General features: G+C 32.4%; 2 protein-coding genes across 6 annotated transcripts in view; one reads left to right on the top strand and one right to left on the bottom strand.

Annotated features, from left to right (window-relative positions):
• LOC116772928 (phosphofurin acidic cluster sorting protein 1) overlaps positions 1–18,276 on the top strand; it is a 58,931-nt gene that overhangs the window by 27,386 nt on the left and 13,269 nt on the right. For all 3 annotated transcript variants that reach the window (XM_032665242.2, XM_032665241.2, XM_032665243.2), the window contains exon 2: positions 17,776–18,003. In XM_032665242.2, coding sequence (XP_032521133.2) covers positions 17,776–18,003 — 228 coding nt within the window. The remainder of the gene's footprint in view (positions 1–17,775; positions 18,004–18,276) is intronic.
• LOC116772932 (NADH-quinone oxidoreductase subunit B 2-like) lies at positions 11,553–15,207 on the bottom strand. 3 transcript variants are annotated; one of them, XM_032665249.2, is made up of 5 exons: positions 14,673–15,207; positions 14,396–14,591; positions 12,538–12,665; positions 11,877–12,102; positions 11,553–11,691 (listed from the first exon to the last, which is right to left on the bottom strand). In XM_032665249.2, exons 1-5 carry the CDS (start codon positions 14,711–14,713, stop codon positions 11,575–11,577), a joined length of 708 nt encoding a protein of 235 aa, XP_032521140.1. In that variant the 5' UTR covers positions 14,714–15,207; the 3' UTR covers positions 11,553–11,574. The 3 variants fall into 3 exon arrangements, with proteins under 3 accessions (XP_032521140.1, XP_061384622.1, XP_061384621.1); XM_061528638.1 differs by lacking the exons at positions 14,396–14,591; positions 14,673–15,207 and adding an exon at positions 12,769–13,240; XM_061528637.1 differs by lacking the exons at positions 14,396–14,591; positions 14,673–15,207 and adding an exon at positions 12,748–13,237.

Genomic DNA, 18,276 nt, shown 5'->3' with positions numbered 1-18,276 from the left:
ACTATTCGAATACATTGGTTTACTCTCCATTCTATAAACTATGATTTTTTTCATCCCTGTTTCTCTTCATTCCAAAGTTTCCACTTTCCAGATAAGTATTTTTATTTTTAAAGTTATTTTAAGTGTTGATGTTATTAGTGTTATTACATCAACATTTGTAATAATGTATTTTAAAGTTTGATTTCACTCGAACGGGCTCTTTACGTAATGAGAAACAGCATGAGGGTGTTACAGATATTGAACAAGCCGACGTTACAGCGTTCACTGACCGCCGGAGAGATAAACAGACCAAAAGACGTTTAACGAATGCTCTTAAAATATATGTATATAGGTACATATGTTATTTCGATTTAGTTTAATTTTTAAAATAGTAAATTGGGATGTGATTTCATTTGTAGGATTTCTTTAGATCAAAAATTATTAATGGTGTTAGTTACTTAAATTTAAATACACATGTTATACCCAAGTATTGTTTTCATAGAGATGTGATCCCGCACTTGAATGTTATCTGGCTCTCGGTATGGTGGTTAGATTTGAAGTAGGAATTATTGACTTTGAATTTTCTAGGAGGTATATTTTATACGTATTTTTTTATTATTTTTACCTCCATTTAGTGTAATCTGTTTTTATGGTGTCCATATTAACCTCATTCAGGTAGAATTTAATAATTTCAGCTTAATAGTGAAAATCTAAGAACATAATTTTTTCGTTTCTATATTCATAGTAGGAATTTGTTAGTTTTATAATAATATTTTCTAATGAAATCAGGTTTTCCTTCCATACTAATTCCGTATTACACGACTTTACTGATTATTAAGATGTTACAAGTAATAATAATATACATATAATATATAAGTCTCAAAGTATTTCATTTCATTTCGTATTAAATTTGTTTTCATCGTGTAATTATGTTTTAAAAATTTAAGCTATATTGAGCTTATATTTAAATCCCTCATTGACCGACTCGAACAAGGACGCGATGGCTTAAATGGCATAACAACTGGACCGCGATATCCAGCAGGTTGTAGATTCGAATTTTGGTTGTGTATGTATTTTTATTATAAATTTTATAATTTAAATTTTGTTTTCTTTGTCACTAGACAAAGTTGGTAGTCCAAATCATAACTGACCAGTCTACAATAAATTTAACCTAATTTATGTTTTTAATACACATCTGTTGATGTGTTCCAAGTTCATATGGAGAAGATTTGTTAGAGGAGAAGCATCTCATACATTTTTTATAACATATATCTTTCGTGGTGTCCACATAGAATTGTCTTAATTTATAACATTATTACAGTTATTTTACAGAAAAATAAAGATAATATACAAGACAAAGTTATAACTTTTTAATTACAGTACCTCATGTAAGTCCTTGGCTGTATATACCTGCAAAAAATGCTGTGAATACAAAGATAACCTTTTTGGTATTGTTGTTAGATACTAAATATAGTCTGTATTTATTAATACAATCATAAATAAATTGAAACAATAGTTTAACGTCGTTCAAAGCTGAATGCTGACATTTGGTAGTGTGCCAACTCGCACTTGACCGTTGTCACTGATAACGTTAATGTAATATCTATATTTAATACGTCGATACAAATACTAATTATATATGATGCGGAAAAATGGAGGGATCATTTAAGAGTATAGTTTCACATGTATAAATCATTCCGATGTAAGATACATACATACAGAGACGTTTATAATGAAAAATATAAGGAAAGTATCAGTCCTTTTAAAGCGACACTTCAATAAATAATTAATATTTTAATTACTCGAGTGAAAATGAAAAGTTTCTGTACAAGGGAAACCGCAATGCAGTCGCGCCAACAGACGTGATTACACAAATCTCCCACCCATACGATGCCACCCCTCACATTGAAAGTTAAATCTTGCTTACCACTCTGCTAACTGCAAGTTTACATTGCCATACTACATACGGATCGTGAACTTTTCCTTTCATAAATATCCGTACATTATAGTATTAAAGTAGTGCATCGAACGAGAGACGAGAAAAGCTTCGTATGTTGTGTGAAAATAAAAACTAGCGGTAAGCATATACTGCTAGAGTTTCCTGTTTTATTAATACCTATTGGAGATGCTGTTGATGTTAAACGCTTTCATCTGTGTACTGAAACAGCTGTTGGGTTTTGATTTAAACAAATATACGAACATTTTTATACGCGCACTGAAATAGTCTATTTATAATACGTTAGACTGACTTGAAACAGCGCCTCAATTTAGTTGAAATCTAACCATCCTAATATGAGATGTATCCAGACTATGTTTTGATCAAACTATGAACCAACTTAATTTTATGTTAATAAAACTTGCTGATTATTATAAAGAACCCATTTGTAAACCCTTATTTATAGTAATGACGTTGGCATTTATTCGTATACTAATTAGATGCCATTCGCATTACTATAAATCTTTTAGTTAATTTCGTTTAGTCTAACACAAACTGGTTTATTTTGAACCAAGGTCAGTAACGATTAGTTCCTATTTTATGGTGTTTTTTTTTTTAATTATTATTTCTAACAATTTTATGTCCTACCTTATAATGTTAACATACATAATAATTACCTTGTAGATAAAAAAAATCCTCTCAGAATGTCAATGTTACAAAGATTTGAGTAATTTATACATCAAATATAGTATTTCAATTTAATTATTCAAAATAAATATTTTCGTTCGCATTAACGTATGTTAAGGGATACGATTAGTAATGGTATAAAAGGCTGGATAGAGGGATGTATGGATTGCATGACAGAAGAGAAGAACATATACAATCAAATCAAAAAGACGACAAGAAGTATACTCACGCTGATCATATAGGAGTCAGTGAAAATAAAAGATTAAAATGTATTCTCATCATAAGGTAAATTAGGATATTCTATACAAATTGTCGTGGTAAACAAACTTACTATTAATGATTGTATAGAGCGTGAGTCACAAGGTGGTGATCATTTGATGGAGATCGCGCCTGATCAAGGACACCGGCGCCACAGAGCCTTATATGCTTTACACGTGACAGAATATTATATGACATATGATATGATGTGATATGATATGATACCTCTAGTGACCTTGACATGGATATCACATTGTGCAGTTCTATAGGTAATAAATATTAGTTGGAGCTTCTCACGAATACCTTTCAGAGACAATCGTAAGGAAAAATCTAGATCTATTTACACATAAAATATGGGTTTCTATTCCTTATCTACTATTATTATTAAAGTACTTATTAAGTTATATACAAATATTTATTTTATATAATTATTTTACTATAAATAATCTGTTGCCTAAAACAATATTTTCATATGTATCAGCCATCAAGTACTAACTAACGCAACTCAACAATAAATTGGTACGAGTCCTTCTTACAGAAGTATGTCGATCAATGATAAAACTTTGCTACTTATTTGTTGTTAGATTTATTTTTCCGGCTGATATCGGGAGTTTTAATTATATTGAAATAAAATAAAAAAAAAGTTAGATTTAAAACATTTTTGAAATCTCATCCGTCGTATTATATATATATAAAAATTACGTTAAGAATATATATATTTATATACACGTACAGAGAAATATATATAATTATTATATTTCTTCTATCAGTCATCTCTCTATCAGTTTAATTATCATGTCATCTAAATCAAAACTAATAAGTGATATCTTTATTTACAGGTAAGGCGACGGTTCTAAACTCTATCTGAACATATTTTCTGTGGAACATCTGTAAGTGACATACATACATAATCAGATTGTAACAATACCGGTGACGTCATCACACTTTCATTATGATAATTCGTATTTATTAATAACACATTCAGCAGTTGTGTTGTGTGCTGTGCACGATATTATTTACGAATAGATGAATAGAGTATTGATGATTTTAAAATTCGAATTTGTGGCGATCGGAAATGATTATTTTTTTTATTATAACTGAATAATGCTTGGGTGTCATCCCTCTTGATGGTAGAGATATTGCCATTGATGGTAAACTATATCAGTAAAAGCCTATTCATTCGTGAAGATCTCCAAATTGTAAGTTGGAGGGAACATAGAGGTAGGCTAACTGTTCTAAACCTTTGCGGTGATCATGAGGAAGGAAGAAGATTATCTCTTCCTCCGTGGGGGACGAAAATCTACAGCGAATGGGCAGAGGCTGTATCTGATTGCTGTATTTTCTTGTTCTTATCTGAAAGAATAAATTTCACAAATCTATACAATTTTATACATAGGTAACTAATGTCCTTCATATAAAAAAAATATTAACATCACTTTAACACAATCTGAACTTAAAATATGACAACTAAATAATGAATAGATTTATTGATATAGAATTTACAATATTATGACGACTTATGTTAAATCATTCTAAAGTATATAATATACTGATTATAAGAAGAAAAATAAGCCGGCTGTTTGAAATGTACTTAATGTTTATATTGTAATAAATGAAATGTCCCCTTAATACGTGCAATGAATTTTTGGCAATGACACTTAGTGAACTGTTCGCTTTGAAAAAATAAAGACAGCTGTAGTTCCGCATATATTACGATTGTGCAATTCAAATAGTTATATCATTAATAACAAAATGAACCTTATTACTAATTGCTTAGGTTCATAATGATTATTTCCCCTGCATTGTATGTAAATGTTGCCAAATTATAGGAACGCGCTCGGAGATTATTTTCTGGCCGGAGACCAAACCGCTCGATCGTGTGATGCTGTCTCCGCACCGGATTCCTGTACTTATCTCACGTTATGAATTATGAATATTAATTTACTGACGAACATTTTCTTAAACGATTTATATGTTCTTTATTTTCAATATGCACTATCTAAAGATGCACTTCATCAACATCAACATAAACACACACACACACACACATATATATACATATACACACATTAGATGAAGTTTAATCGCCAACCTAAAAGCTGACAGTATTAGTATCATTTAAAAGTATCACCTAAATACTTTTTGAAATGAATCAAATCAAGTTTTATTAAATTTAAATATATTTTTATTAAAATGATAATATTTAGATTGACACATTGTAAATATATATATATATATATATATATATTTCTTTTCACTCAAAGTAAATAACAACTGATAAATAAAATATCTAAATGACAAACTCTTCCCGTATTTCATTAGACACTACGACTTCGATCAGGTTAAAATCAGTTCAAAAATTAACAAAATGTTACGTACGTCAGTGATACTTTAAAATATTATTAGTCAGCGCCATCTTAGTTTCAATGTTTTGAAAACAGAAAAATATACAAGTTTGTAATATTCGATTTTAATACTCGTAATAATTATCTTCGTGCTGCGAGCGTAACATATTTTTTTGTAGTTTAAAATTGAATGAACGTATTTAACGCAAGATCAATTTCTAAAACATAACTTTCCGTCCGTTAATCATTGTATAGCGATTGCTGTAATTATTAAAAAAAAAAAAACAATTACTTCCCTTATAACATAAAATTAATTAATTAATTACGTATTTCATACAATATATGTAAGAATAAGTTCTTTTACGAAGTCTCTTATACTTGATCTAAATAAAATAAAATTTTATTTTAATCACATATTAAGTTATTTCTTTGTTTCTTTATATATTATAAACAAATTCACAGTCACGCCTCATGAATGTAAAAAAATGTATTCTCATTAAAGTTAATTCCATCAAGGCTATACTCGTCCTTATCTGTTACACTTACTTTATCGAAGGTGGCGGGGTCGTTTACAACTCGATTGGAGTTAATTCTCGTTTTCGTTGTTTTATTGTTTATCAGTTTGGTAGTTTAGTGGAATGACTAACATACATGTAAACTCCGGAATGGGATTAAAAAAATGTGAAAATCCGCTGTAGATTCGTTTTAATCTGAGGTTCCATATCGGTTTTAATTTGATTTCCTGAGAACTGTTTCATAACTGCAGAGGTTCGATATCAATCGCCAACATTTAATTGGAAGCCACGTTAACTGGAAATGCTTTTTGTTCGTATAGGTTTAAACAATACTCGTTCTCCTACTCTTGGTATAACGTTTGAATCATTCAATATGGCTATTATTTTTAATCTATTTTTATCGTTACTTTCATATCGATTGGATTATAAACCGAAATAGAATCAGTCCAATAACAAGCAAGTAAATTTCGATTTGTTTTCGAGCTGTGAATGAAATTATTTGTATTCCGTCAGAATGTGTGGGTAGGTACAGTCAGTGGTGGTCGTTAATCAAATTTGAACTCTACATACAAATACGTAAAGTACATTGTTATTATACATTCAAGGAACATAACTTAGTAATAACCGACACTATTAAGGTGAGGTTCAAATTAAATTAATTACTACTAACAGTGACGAATGCCATGAATGAATTACATATAACATTCCGACACGGGGATTGATGTTAACTTGTTAATATAATGGTGGAGTGGTATTTATTATAGAAAGTAATTAACAATAATGGCGCTGGAAAGACAGATGACTGCTGGAAATACAGCCAAGGGCAATGGAATAGCTAGCCCAGCTCGGTATTTATGCCGCTTAAAGTCCAACAAAGAAAAATATGCCTTTAAATAAGTAATCCCCTGAAACGCGAAAAATCAATACTCGTGTCGTCATGATAAGGTTTTTAAAATCGTACCTGAATCGGCTAGTCTTTCGGTAGCCAGAGCGCAAAAAGAAATAACTACAAACGAGCGATCAATAGGTTTTGTGAGATACGACACTAGGGCTACAAAATCAAACGTCAAGACTTACTCTATATTTAAAGCGACACAAGATTGGACAAAAATGACGGATACGTATGAGAAACAATATGAAATCCCAGAGGATATTTGTGGGTGGGCGTCCAGACCAGACATATGTCTGTATTCGTGAATTTTATAACACGTTGGGTTAATAGAGCATATGATTCCGTGGGTAACCAACATCCCCAAAGACACAGCCATCAAGGTCAATAAGTATTACAACTCACTACCGAACTACCGAATAGGTGGGTCGTAAGTTTGTACGCTGAGAACGAAGTGGGAGCGAGAAGTATAATAGCTAAATCTCTCAACAACCTACTAAAACACTTGGGTCTGTCAAGAGCTAATATCAATTCATTCTTGGAACGTACTTCGAAGGTAGCTCTAGTAGGTCCGTTTCAAATTTGATTCGGTCTCTACCTAACTCTCTTTAGAGGAGTTTGGACAGTGGAGGTGAACGTTTAAAGCGAGTTGCAAGAGACGCTGCGAACGCTTCATATAAAAAAGATTTCTAAGCAGTTAGTTAATATTATAGTTAATAAAGATATATTGATAGTGATGTCATGGTTATGGAAGGATCTATGTATTTTATTCCATGAAAGCATTCTTTCCTTTAAATTCAAAACGACTTTTTGTGATCAATAAAATACACTTTACCAGTGACCTTAGTACAAGTTGCGTCCTGAACCTAAACACAGACAGTTCGTCATTCATACATTTGTCATATGAGAAGATTAATCATAAAGATTTTGAACTATCTTTGTTTTGTTTTACGATGTAAACTACTAAGTATACACCCAATGTGAAATGAAAATCATACCTTTACTGTAAACATCAAGACAATATTGAAATAATATTTTTTATGTCCTATATTATTCGCTATAACTGTATCTTTAATTACATCGGCAGTTATTTCCTCAACATGAAAGACTACCGGATATTGAAAGAACAATATCCGGTTGAAGTCTCGTTGCCATAATGAGATATAACAGCATCAGTAGGCATATTGTACAACAACGTTGTCACATATCAAATTCATCTTTGAGATATAAATAATATTATTACAGACTTCAGTACATAATAATTTGAATTCAAATATAAGATTAAAATTAAAACAGAAATTTTATTAAAAAATTTATAAAATACGCATCGTATACAAAAATGTATAAGTTTGTACATCGTTTGAAATAAACTGAATGAAAACATGTTTTCCTCGGATACAGTACTGTAATTAGTAATCCGACCTAACTGGGATTCAATGGATTTCCTAACTAGTTTTAAATCTTATAAATCACGTAAGTAACTTCTATGTCTTCCGTTATTATTTATCCAAGATATGTGTTTTATAATGCACAATATTTATTAAATATAATCGTAAATTTTTCGATGAAAACAATTCTTTATGATAGAATGTTAACTTTTTTTCTGGACATGATTCAGTATGAGGATTCATATAATTTGTAACTTTATAGGACATTTCTTATGTAACTTTCATTTTTATACATAGTACTTAAAGCAAAATCCTATAGTTGTTGAGATCAGCGCATTCAAACGAACAAACAAACTCATCGATTTTATGTTAGTAGCATATGAGTTACATTATGACATAAAATGTCAAATACAGTCACTATAAAACGTGGTATAACAAAAACGCATATAATTCCGTCCGAGTCTATTCCCAAATTTCACACGGACGAAGTTGAGGGGAAAAACTAGTATATATTAAATGAAATATCCGACCAGCTATAGTCAAATCCAAGATGAGTTGAAGTACACTAGGGACGGCAATCGTAATAGGTTACCCTAATAAAGTTACGCCTGCCAGGACCTCTTAATTAAAGTGCCCCTAAATTAAGCGAATGTCCCTGTAATTAGCCTCCTTTTTTGGAATAAAACGGAAGAGATTCACAGAAACGGGAAAAAAGTTCAAATGAAAATTGAATAATAATGTATTCTTGCTATTGTTGGCTTTATGCCGTTGACTCATTTAAAATAAAAAAAAAATGTAATGTCGATCATTGATTATATGTATTATAACAAAGTAATTGTTCTATTAGTCACAGCCTAGAATACGCGATCACATTTTTTAAATCAAAACGTTAGAAGACATTGATTATATACATGTTAAAGATATTTATGTTTAATGAAAAAGTAAACATATTTGAACGCGTCACAAGTGTGGCATTTAAGCACTATATAATCTATATTATGATGAATCATCTCCTGACACCGCATTGTTTTGTCTGTCAGCCGTCTGGCTCTCACCGTCTTGACCTTTGCATTGTAAACATCCGTTACACGTTAAAAAAAATGAGATAGAATATGAAAAAAGTTTTTTTTTGTCATATTTTCTAACTTGCATTTCCTTTACTAGATTTGGAGACACATTTATTTGGTAACATAAGAATAGCTTTCGCAATATATTCGGACGTTAACGGAATAAAAAGTAGTTTATTATCGGGAATGTATATTGTTTATTGGATTTCACGATATCTTTTCATCGTAAGTGTATCAAGTAGATCTGTCAACGATACAAGCGAATGGCGTCATAATTATAACGTTATGTAAGACTACAGTCGAGTTTCTCATTAGAGCTGTCTGCTGTGATTACGGTTTCATTGTTACCGGGCTTTTTGTACTGGAGGCAATTAACTGCGAACTTTATGTGAGAATACTTCCGACGTAACGAGAGTAATACTCCTCGATTGAATAACGCCTTATCATATTCAGGATTTTTTTAAATATATTTTTTTATATAATATTGCCCAGTCTATTTTCATACAAATCTGCACAGTACATTCTGCGAATGTCACGTAGAATGAACACACTAAGCAGGTCATTCAGACAGATTACATTTTATTATAAAAGTTCTAGACGTTATCGTCTGAAATATGCTTAAGTCAGGAAGAACTCTTGCCTCGACGTATATATAAAAGTAATTGCAAATTAAAATGTTGTTCTTCACTTATCTCACAAGCTGCAGATAATAAATCATATATAATATTTAATAAGCCATGGCTAGATCTCGGTAAACATCTTAAATCCAAATACTAAATGGAGGCAGCTGCGTTTTATCACCGCTCTTGCCTCAAACTACGAAAGTTCATAAAATGTTACGAGCCCATTGTTCGTAGCTCGCTAAGACCTGTCTCTTTGTTGTTTGAGTTTACACAGAATTTAATTTTACAACCGTTCCAGATATTTATCGGCTTTAAAATTGCATTAAGAGGAAAACTCCACCAGCTGATTGATATATGACTGCCATATACTTAGAACTTCATACTTGTCTGCTTTTATGTTATCGAATATAGATTTATTGAAAATGATACGTTTATTATAAAATATAATATATATATATATTGTAAATGTATGTATAACAATTAATAATAAAATATAAATGTCAAAAGATTAGGTCATTTTTTAAATCAGTGTAATACAATTCGCGTCTCGCTAATATTCATATTGTCCAGCGAATGGATCACTATATTTTTATTTCCATTCATTTATACTCATTCACAACTGAACAAAAGCTCTCTGTTAAAGTATACAATAAAAGCCGTTCATAAGTAATACAGCGTGCTTCGGAACCACGTTGAGAGTAATAACCATTATTTTTGCTCTACTTCCACTTCCCAAACTGGGACGAATCTCTGCATGAGCCGGTCTCTTTAACGAACAGTCTTTGAATGCTCACTATGCCTATTATTTGAACGAATGAATTCAAACAAGATCCATGCAGTTGTTTTTATAACCCATTCATTCAAGCTACATTCACGTAACCAAATTGTTTAATAAAACGGTTCTCAAATTCACGTAAAGTTTATAAAGACATTTCCTGAGCTGGAAAAGGCACTAAAAGCTTTTTTATTTTTTCACGCGTGCATGATTACGTGTGAAACAACTCACTTTGTATTAAACGTTATAATGAAAGCGAGCATATTACTTCGAGCCATCGCTAAACTCCACTCCGTATGTCAGACGTTGACCTAATTACGATTTGACACAAAAACGTTATTCAGGGTTCGGAAAACTTTTAAAGGAGAGCTTGCTTCAGGAAAACCACTCAGCAGAAACTTTAAGATTGGTCTTTTTAAAGTTTCTTTAACATTTTAATGTTATATTAATAAAATTAACTTTCAATGCGATTCCATCATTCTTACTTCATCAATCATAAAAATTCTTCAAGTCATTTCTGTGTTAAAAATGTTAATTTCGTTTAAAAACAAAACGAAAATTGTTTATCTGCAACGTGCATAATAATGTTTCAATGTTATCTGAATATAAAATTGGTTTACTTTGAACTGGAACATTTTTCACAAGACTCGGTACGTGCCTCCGCATAATGATGCACATCCTGTACACCTCAGTCTAATGCCTTCAACAATATAAGCTATAATAAGGCAGATGCGTTTTAAGAGCATGTTTAAAATGGCCTACATCTGCCTATTGCTTAATTTTGTTAATTGCAACTTTAATTAAAACGTAATTTTTCCTTTTTGTTTACCCGTCACGGTAGTTTAATCTCGATTAAATTTCACACTCGATTAAACTGATTGAAATGATAGAAAATTTATGTAGAATATGCTATTAAATTACGCCGAAGGAGGTAATCTGGTCTGTGATAAGGCAGTATGGAAGGGTTCCACGCTAATGCTATTATCGTCTGAGATTAAATCGGGCGATTAACGACGTCACGAACAAAATAAATATATTGAAAATATTATATTTACTATTCATATAAAATAAAAGGATTATTAATGAAAGATTCTTTTAAACGGAACGTTTATTTAATGCCTGTACCAGGTCTGAACCATGCGCATACGTTTAACTTTCTTCTGGAGCTGCAGCATCGCATACAACAGAGCCTCGGCCGACGGAGGACAGCCTGGGACGTAGATATCGACCTGGAATATGAAAACATATTAAAGGGCTCATCATTTATATGAAAAACAAATTTTTATGATCGTCATCACACAAAACACAGGCGCAAACAAAACATCTTTTATACGGTCCAAAATATTCCTGCGTTACATTTTTTTTTTAAGTTATTGACTTTTCTAAACACGTAAAAGGTAACTAGACTATATACTGGTATGATTCTATCAGCTCCTCGCACGGTGGAGTACGTGTAGTGGTAGTAGCCGCCGCCGTTGGCACAGCTACCCATTGACACAACGAATTTGGGATCCGGCATGAGGTCGTAGGTCTTGCGCAAGATGGGAGCCATCTTGTTGGTGACAGTTCCCGCCACGATGATCACATCCGTTTGACGTGGAGTCCCACGGAACACCATGCCGAAGCGATCCATGTCGTATCTTAATAGAAATTAATTGATTTATTTATGATTAAGAAAAATATGTCTTCATTTCTATTTTGCTTTTATTGCTTTAGTGTCTTGATTAAAAATAAAAGATCAGAAAAAACACATAAGTTCATCCATTTGTGAAGAGTCGTAAATGTTGTGCAGAAAAATATCACGTTGTTCTGGACGACGGAGTGCATTCCTAAATCGTGACATAAAGTGTTAATCCCCAGCTGGCTGAGGGCGCTAATTAAGCAGAAATACTTGACCTCAGACCTCGCCGTCAAGATGGAACACTTCACTGAAACGACAACACTCGGCCTTTTGCCTTTTATTTGAAAATTGTTTTAGTTTTCTATGAAATAATGGAACGAAAATAGGTTGTTGAAATTAAAGGGGGAAGGGTGTTTGTTGCTACGGACTTGATTAAAAAACATCATATTAAGACCTGGGACCGGCATAGTGCATCATTTCTAGCGCGCAACAGGCGAGACCGAAGGTCAGAGGCCACAAGGAGTTCTTCCTCCCCCAGTTGAGTATGTCATCAGCTCGGGCGACCACCCACTCCACTGTGGACTGGATAACATACATAACTTGTAATTATTGAAATAACTAAACATTCAATTCTAATTCGTTCAAACACTTTATAATGCGACACCTCGAACATTACACTAAATACCCGATAAAGGCCGAGAGGAAACTCCAACTCAGTAACGTAAACTGTATTAAAACAGAAATAAAACGTGAAAGGAAATGTACTCGGGAGTCTGAAGGAAGTGCAATCTGTGACGCTTACACGAGATAATATCTGGGACGTCATTTCATAACTAATATTTACTACATAGAATAAAATAGATTTTATAGTTAGAAATATATACTGTTTTACAATACTCCCTGGAATTAATTAACATTTAAATGAAAAAACTGATCCTAGCAAGATGATGTTCCGATATGTGGACAAAATCTTCACGAAGAGATTCCATTAAGAGATGTGTCCGAATGTTATTTAACAAAGCCGGGGTGGATCAAGTGAGATTGAACATGAACCGTTTTGTAGCTAACAAGCATAAGGTCTAAAATACCTCTATTAATATTACCTACCACTACATATTGTTGTCTAACTGTATATATCTGTTATTATGAAAGCATGCACATATACAAAACTATTAACAATTTTCATATTCACTCTCGCAGCTATTGTCTCCTTTGTTTGGATTTTATTTAATTTTTCGTTCAAATAAATGTATTTTAATTACGTAAGAGCAGTTTTCTGCTAGAAAAGTCCTATTTAATTCCGCCTAAGTTACTGCTAATGTTGTACGAAAGTCACTTGTAATGGGATTTACGGTTAATCTCCAATTTCAGTACTTTTATTTCAATTTAAGTCACGTTTGTCTAAATATACGCGGTATGTGGCTGGTTTTATGACTAGTAGCATACATATATATTGATATGTCCGGGACTGCAAACAAGTCTGGATCCCCCTTATGTAGGTTTACCCCAAGCTTCCGTCACACTACATACGGAGCGTTAAAAGTTTTTAATTATATTAATAACATTATTATCGTAGGTTATTGAAGGAGGGACGGGAAGTACTTTAATATTCCGATAATACAAACTTGTGCTAGGCATACAGATTAAAGTTCTAATTACTAAGACGCCGCTCTTGTTGTACTTTCTTTATTTACACCGGGCTCGTTTTGCTTAAGATTTAAAGTTTAGTTTTGTTTATGAATAATATGTTTATGGGTTGAGTTCTCCGTAAAATGAAATAATGAAATACCCTTGATACCAATTCATATTCGTGTCTTGGATTGTGATTGCTTTGAAGTTTGATATACTCTATTAAGGAACAATCGAATTATTAAAACAATAAACCTACAAAATCAAAGTATCCCAACGAAATATCGTGAGATAAATATTCATCATAAAAATAACATGAGACTATTGATTATTTTATAACATATTTTATCAATAATTCAATATAATTCGTCCCAGTTCCGCCCGGAGTGCTTCCATTGTTTTTGTATCTCGTTAAATAAAATCCCACAATCTGCTGCACAGATTATTTAAATAACTGAATATTTGTTTAGTTTCGTTACGTCACCAGTCGGATTATGTAAATGCATTAAATTTCCTATTCATATATACATTCTGAAAAATTGTTCCGCTGTATAGTTGTTTGTTTGGAAAGATTAATTCAAAATATGTTTTGTGTATGAACAATATATATATATAAATGTTCGTGATATAACCAATGTATATATATATCAGTATTCCTCGTTAATATCTTTAATGATTATCACCTGTCCTTTGAAATGAAATGGCGAGTAAGGTCTCTTCTCACTGAGCTTGAAGCTCTGAGGGCCATGCAGGTTGACGGGTGGATACTTCTTGGCTTTCGGTTTCTTTACTTCCGCACAAGGATCTGCTTCTTTCTTCGTCTGAGGCTCTTCTGTCTTTTGCAGCTCCTTAGGCTCATTGGCTTTTGAAGTAAAATTCCTATATTACATTAAAACATTGACGTGTATATTTTAAAGACTGCCATTAATAATAATCAATATTAATTTGATATTTGGCAACCTGAACAGTAAACATCTCGTATTAAATCCTTTTCTGATCATTCTGTTATCTTTTCTTATCTTTTCTATTATCTTGTTATCTTTTCTATTTATTGTTCAACTCAACTATTCTAAAAGACGTTTCGTTCAGTCAATACATTTGCAATTATTTGAAATATCAATGACGTTATTTATTTCAAACTATCATTGATGACTAAAAAGGTCGGATCACGTAGCCGTGTCTTGAGATATAACAGCCTTTTCAGCAGGATATTGTAATTGTGCTCATTTGTTATTTATAGATTATTTGCGTCCGAGAACGTGCTTCATCGCATATTTCATTTGATCTCACGTTTGTAACTCGGAATACATTAAATATGCAAAGATTCGAGTTCCGAGCGTTTTGGAGGCGTGTGATGAAATGTAAGGCATTTTTTTTTACATAATGCTATTCAGATTTAGTGTTTTAAATACTGAACAGTTGTATGCAATATTGAGGAGCCATGTCGATTCATTTTAATGGTTATCGAAAATGATAATTTGAATAACTGGCCGACAAGATTTGTATTATTAATGACAGTTATAACCCGACCATGTAAAGGGAGCTCGCATTACACGAACGAGATATATTATTACGGCACAGGATTAATTAAAATTAGTAGTGGGAGGAGTCATGTTTTACACTATGTATATTCTATATTAAAATGTATCTTTACATGCTAGTTAAATACATTACGTCTTTTCATTGATTTTACCGCAGTTTGATTAAAATTTGGATTATTTTTGTTTATTAAACGTCCAAGGATCAAAAGGATCTAGTTCTTATACGTCATTTTACACCGAAAACTAGATTATTTTTATTTAAAACTTTTCCGATCGTTTGTGGTCGTCTTAGAACATTTAAAATTTTATAATTATTTTTTCATATATCAGTACTTGTCGTATCAATTATTCAAGTCATAGACAACTCTGGTATCTTTTTTTTATATAATCTGTGTCGATCTGTTTTGCCAAGTAACGTTTCCCTCCGTGCCAGACAGCTCGTCGATAATAAATTATAATTCAGCCTGCGCGTCCTCATTATGCAGCGAAGAAAAGTTCAATATGAATTTCTTTTTCGCTTAAAGTTGTTCCTATTGAAAGAAGCCTACCCAAGTTCCCAGCGGCCTTGTTTGGTTTTTATTATGTAATGATAAATCGCTTGCCCGATAATATTGATTGTATAGGAAATAACTTATATATTGTGTTACAGAAATGTATTCCATACAGATGTAAATTATTATATTCTGCTTGCTTTGAGATTTGTAAGAGTTATCAGATGTTTCCGTAACCGTATTTGTGTTACGTACTCTTGTGATAAAGTCTAAGTCACTTAGTTTATTTACCCTCTTACCATCAGTGTTTAGTATACTTATTAGTTTATATATTAGACGTTAAATAATAGTATTATGAAAGTAAATAATATTAATAATAGTAAAATAGCAGTGCTATAATCTTGACTGGATTAGTCTTTCTATAATGACGTCACGTTCGGATGTAATGTCTAACAAAGGTAATTTTGTCGTAACTGAATAATCCTTATTCTAAAATCTGTATAAAATTGTCCTTTTTATTGCGCTTGAATACGGTGACAGCTTGAACATGATTCTATTAAATCGGAGGAAGAAGCTGACATGACGGAATTATGTCAGCCTGGAAATAGGTGATGTAGAGTGACGTCGTGTACAACGTCCCAGCTGACATTAAACGCGGTATAACAAATAAAATTGAAGTAGATTAATGTTGAAGACAGATCCAATTTATATTACCATTAAATATAATCTGAATGTTTCGTCATATATATGTATTGTAAATGTATGCATTATTCTGTACATGCATAAATTCGAGAGCCTCATATAGCATGTCATATTGTTGTTTGGTTTTTACATCAATATATTATCTTGAATCTAATAATTGCATGTGGTTGTTAATCTGTATGTAGAGTGCGTTGTACGGACATGCGAACAGCGGGTATTTATACGGGGCAATTAAAAACACGATCGATCCGCTGCGGGCAATTAGAACTAAGAAATTATAGCAGGCTTCCTATAAAGAGTGATTCGATTTGTATTATAACAAATCATTATTATTATCTCAAATACAGTCCGAGATATAATAGCTTATATATATATAATGTTGAATATTTTAATTTAGTTCTGATGAAGATATTATGCTTTAATAGAAATGCTTTGCTGGTTTTGCGATGCCACTGTCTGTGACATTATCTGTACACCTGGAAATCTGGTTTTCCGAGACGTTTGAGATTTGGAACGACTTGCAATGTTACTGTCACCTGTATTTGAAATGTTTATGAACAATTTAAACAGGGTACCGCTCACGGCGAGCTGCAGCTGCGGGAAAACTAGGAAACTTATTTACATGTATATTATGATAAAAAATACATGACTAAAATTAATAATTTATACCTAAGAAGACGAAGTGATATTTCCGTTTGTATCAATTATCGCGTACGTAACATATATTATACATATGTATGTATTTATAATATGCTGTATAATGTCCTTTTGAACAGTGTTTCATATTGACCAATCCAATGCATGAGAAACTGAAAACAGCGCTTTAAGCGCTTCATATTTTTGAAGATAATTTTATAACATAATGATTATATTGCGTTGTTGTTTAAAAAAATCGAATAGCGTCCACACAACGCTCGCAAAAGTTTACTACATCGAAGGGCGGAAATAAAAATAGAAGAAATATCGATTTAGTAACGCTAGTCGATAATTCTAAATGGCTTTGAGTCAGGACGGGCACTAACAAAATGGCAGTCGCGTGACATCTACTAGCGGCACAAAGAATTTCAAACATTACTATGATTTAAATATAAATGACATTTGTCATATGTACGTTGTCATCGCTTCCAGGCTATGAGATTTTCATAAATTATATGGATATGATTATTATATACATGGTAATAGTAAATTTTGTTGGGAATAATTTTTATATGTTGAACTAAGTATTAGGATGGTTGTTTAGCTATCATCAGTTACGAATCAAATACGTAACAAACTTACGAACAATCATTTATGTTATAATTATAAGGTTGATGTATCCCTGTGTTCCAGGCTGTGCACGCTTCGTGTGACTCGTCTCCGCGTGTGTGGTTCCCTGGGGGACTCCGGGGGGAGCGGCGCGGGCAGTGCGGGCGCCGGGGCTGTCACCCTCGCAGCCAGGATGCACAGCAGCAAGCGCACCCTCCGTTCCAACGACATCACCGTACCCCCTATGGATGTAGAGCTGGATCTCTGCTTCACGCTGCAGTATCCGCATTTCGTCAAACGGGATGGGAACAGGTCAGAGAGAGTTTACATTGAATTTAGTTTGTCGATGCGAACAGACTCTTTGATTGAATCTGGTTTCAATTCTTTTAAATAGTTCTTTAGAAGTATTGAAACCAGATTATTTATGATCATACTAGTTATTCTCACTCGCTTTGTCCTTATATTCTTCGGTGTCGTGTTCAGAACGAAATTGTAATTTTTAATTAATATAATTATTAACTAAAAGTCGTTGACATCAATCGTCTATGTCACGACTTCACACACAAAACAAGCGGTGTGATGTAT

This window comes from Danaus plexippus (assembly GCF_018135715.1).
Source record: "Danaus plexippus chromosome 18 unlocalized genomic scaffold, MEX_DaPlex mxdp_35, whole genome shotgun sequence".
Taxonomy (NCBI): Eukaryota; Metazoa; Arthropoda; class Insecta; order Lepidoptera; family Nymphalidae; genus Danaus; species Danaus plexippus.
Note: the sequence above shows the minus strand (reverse complement) of the source record. Positions and strands in the feature narration are given on the sequence as shown.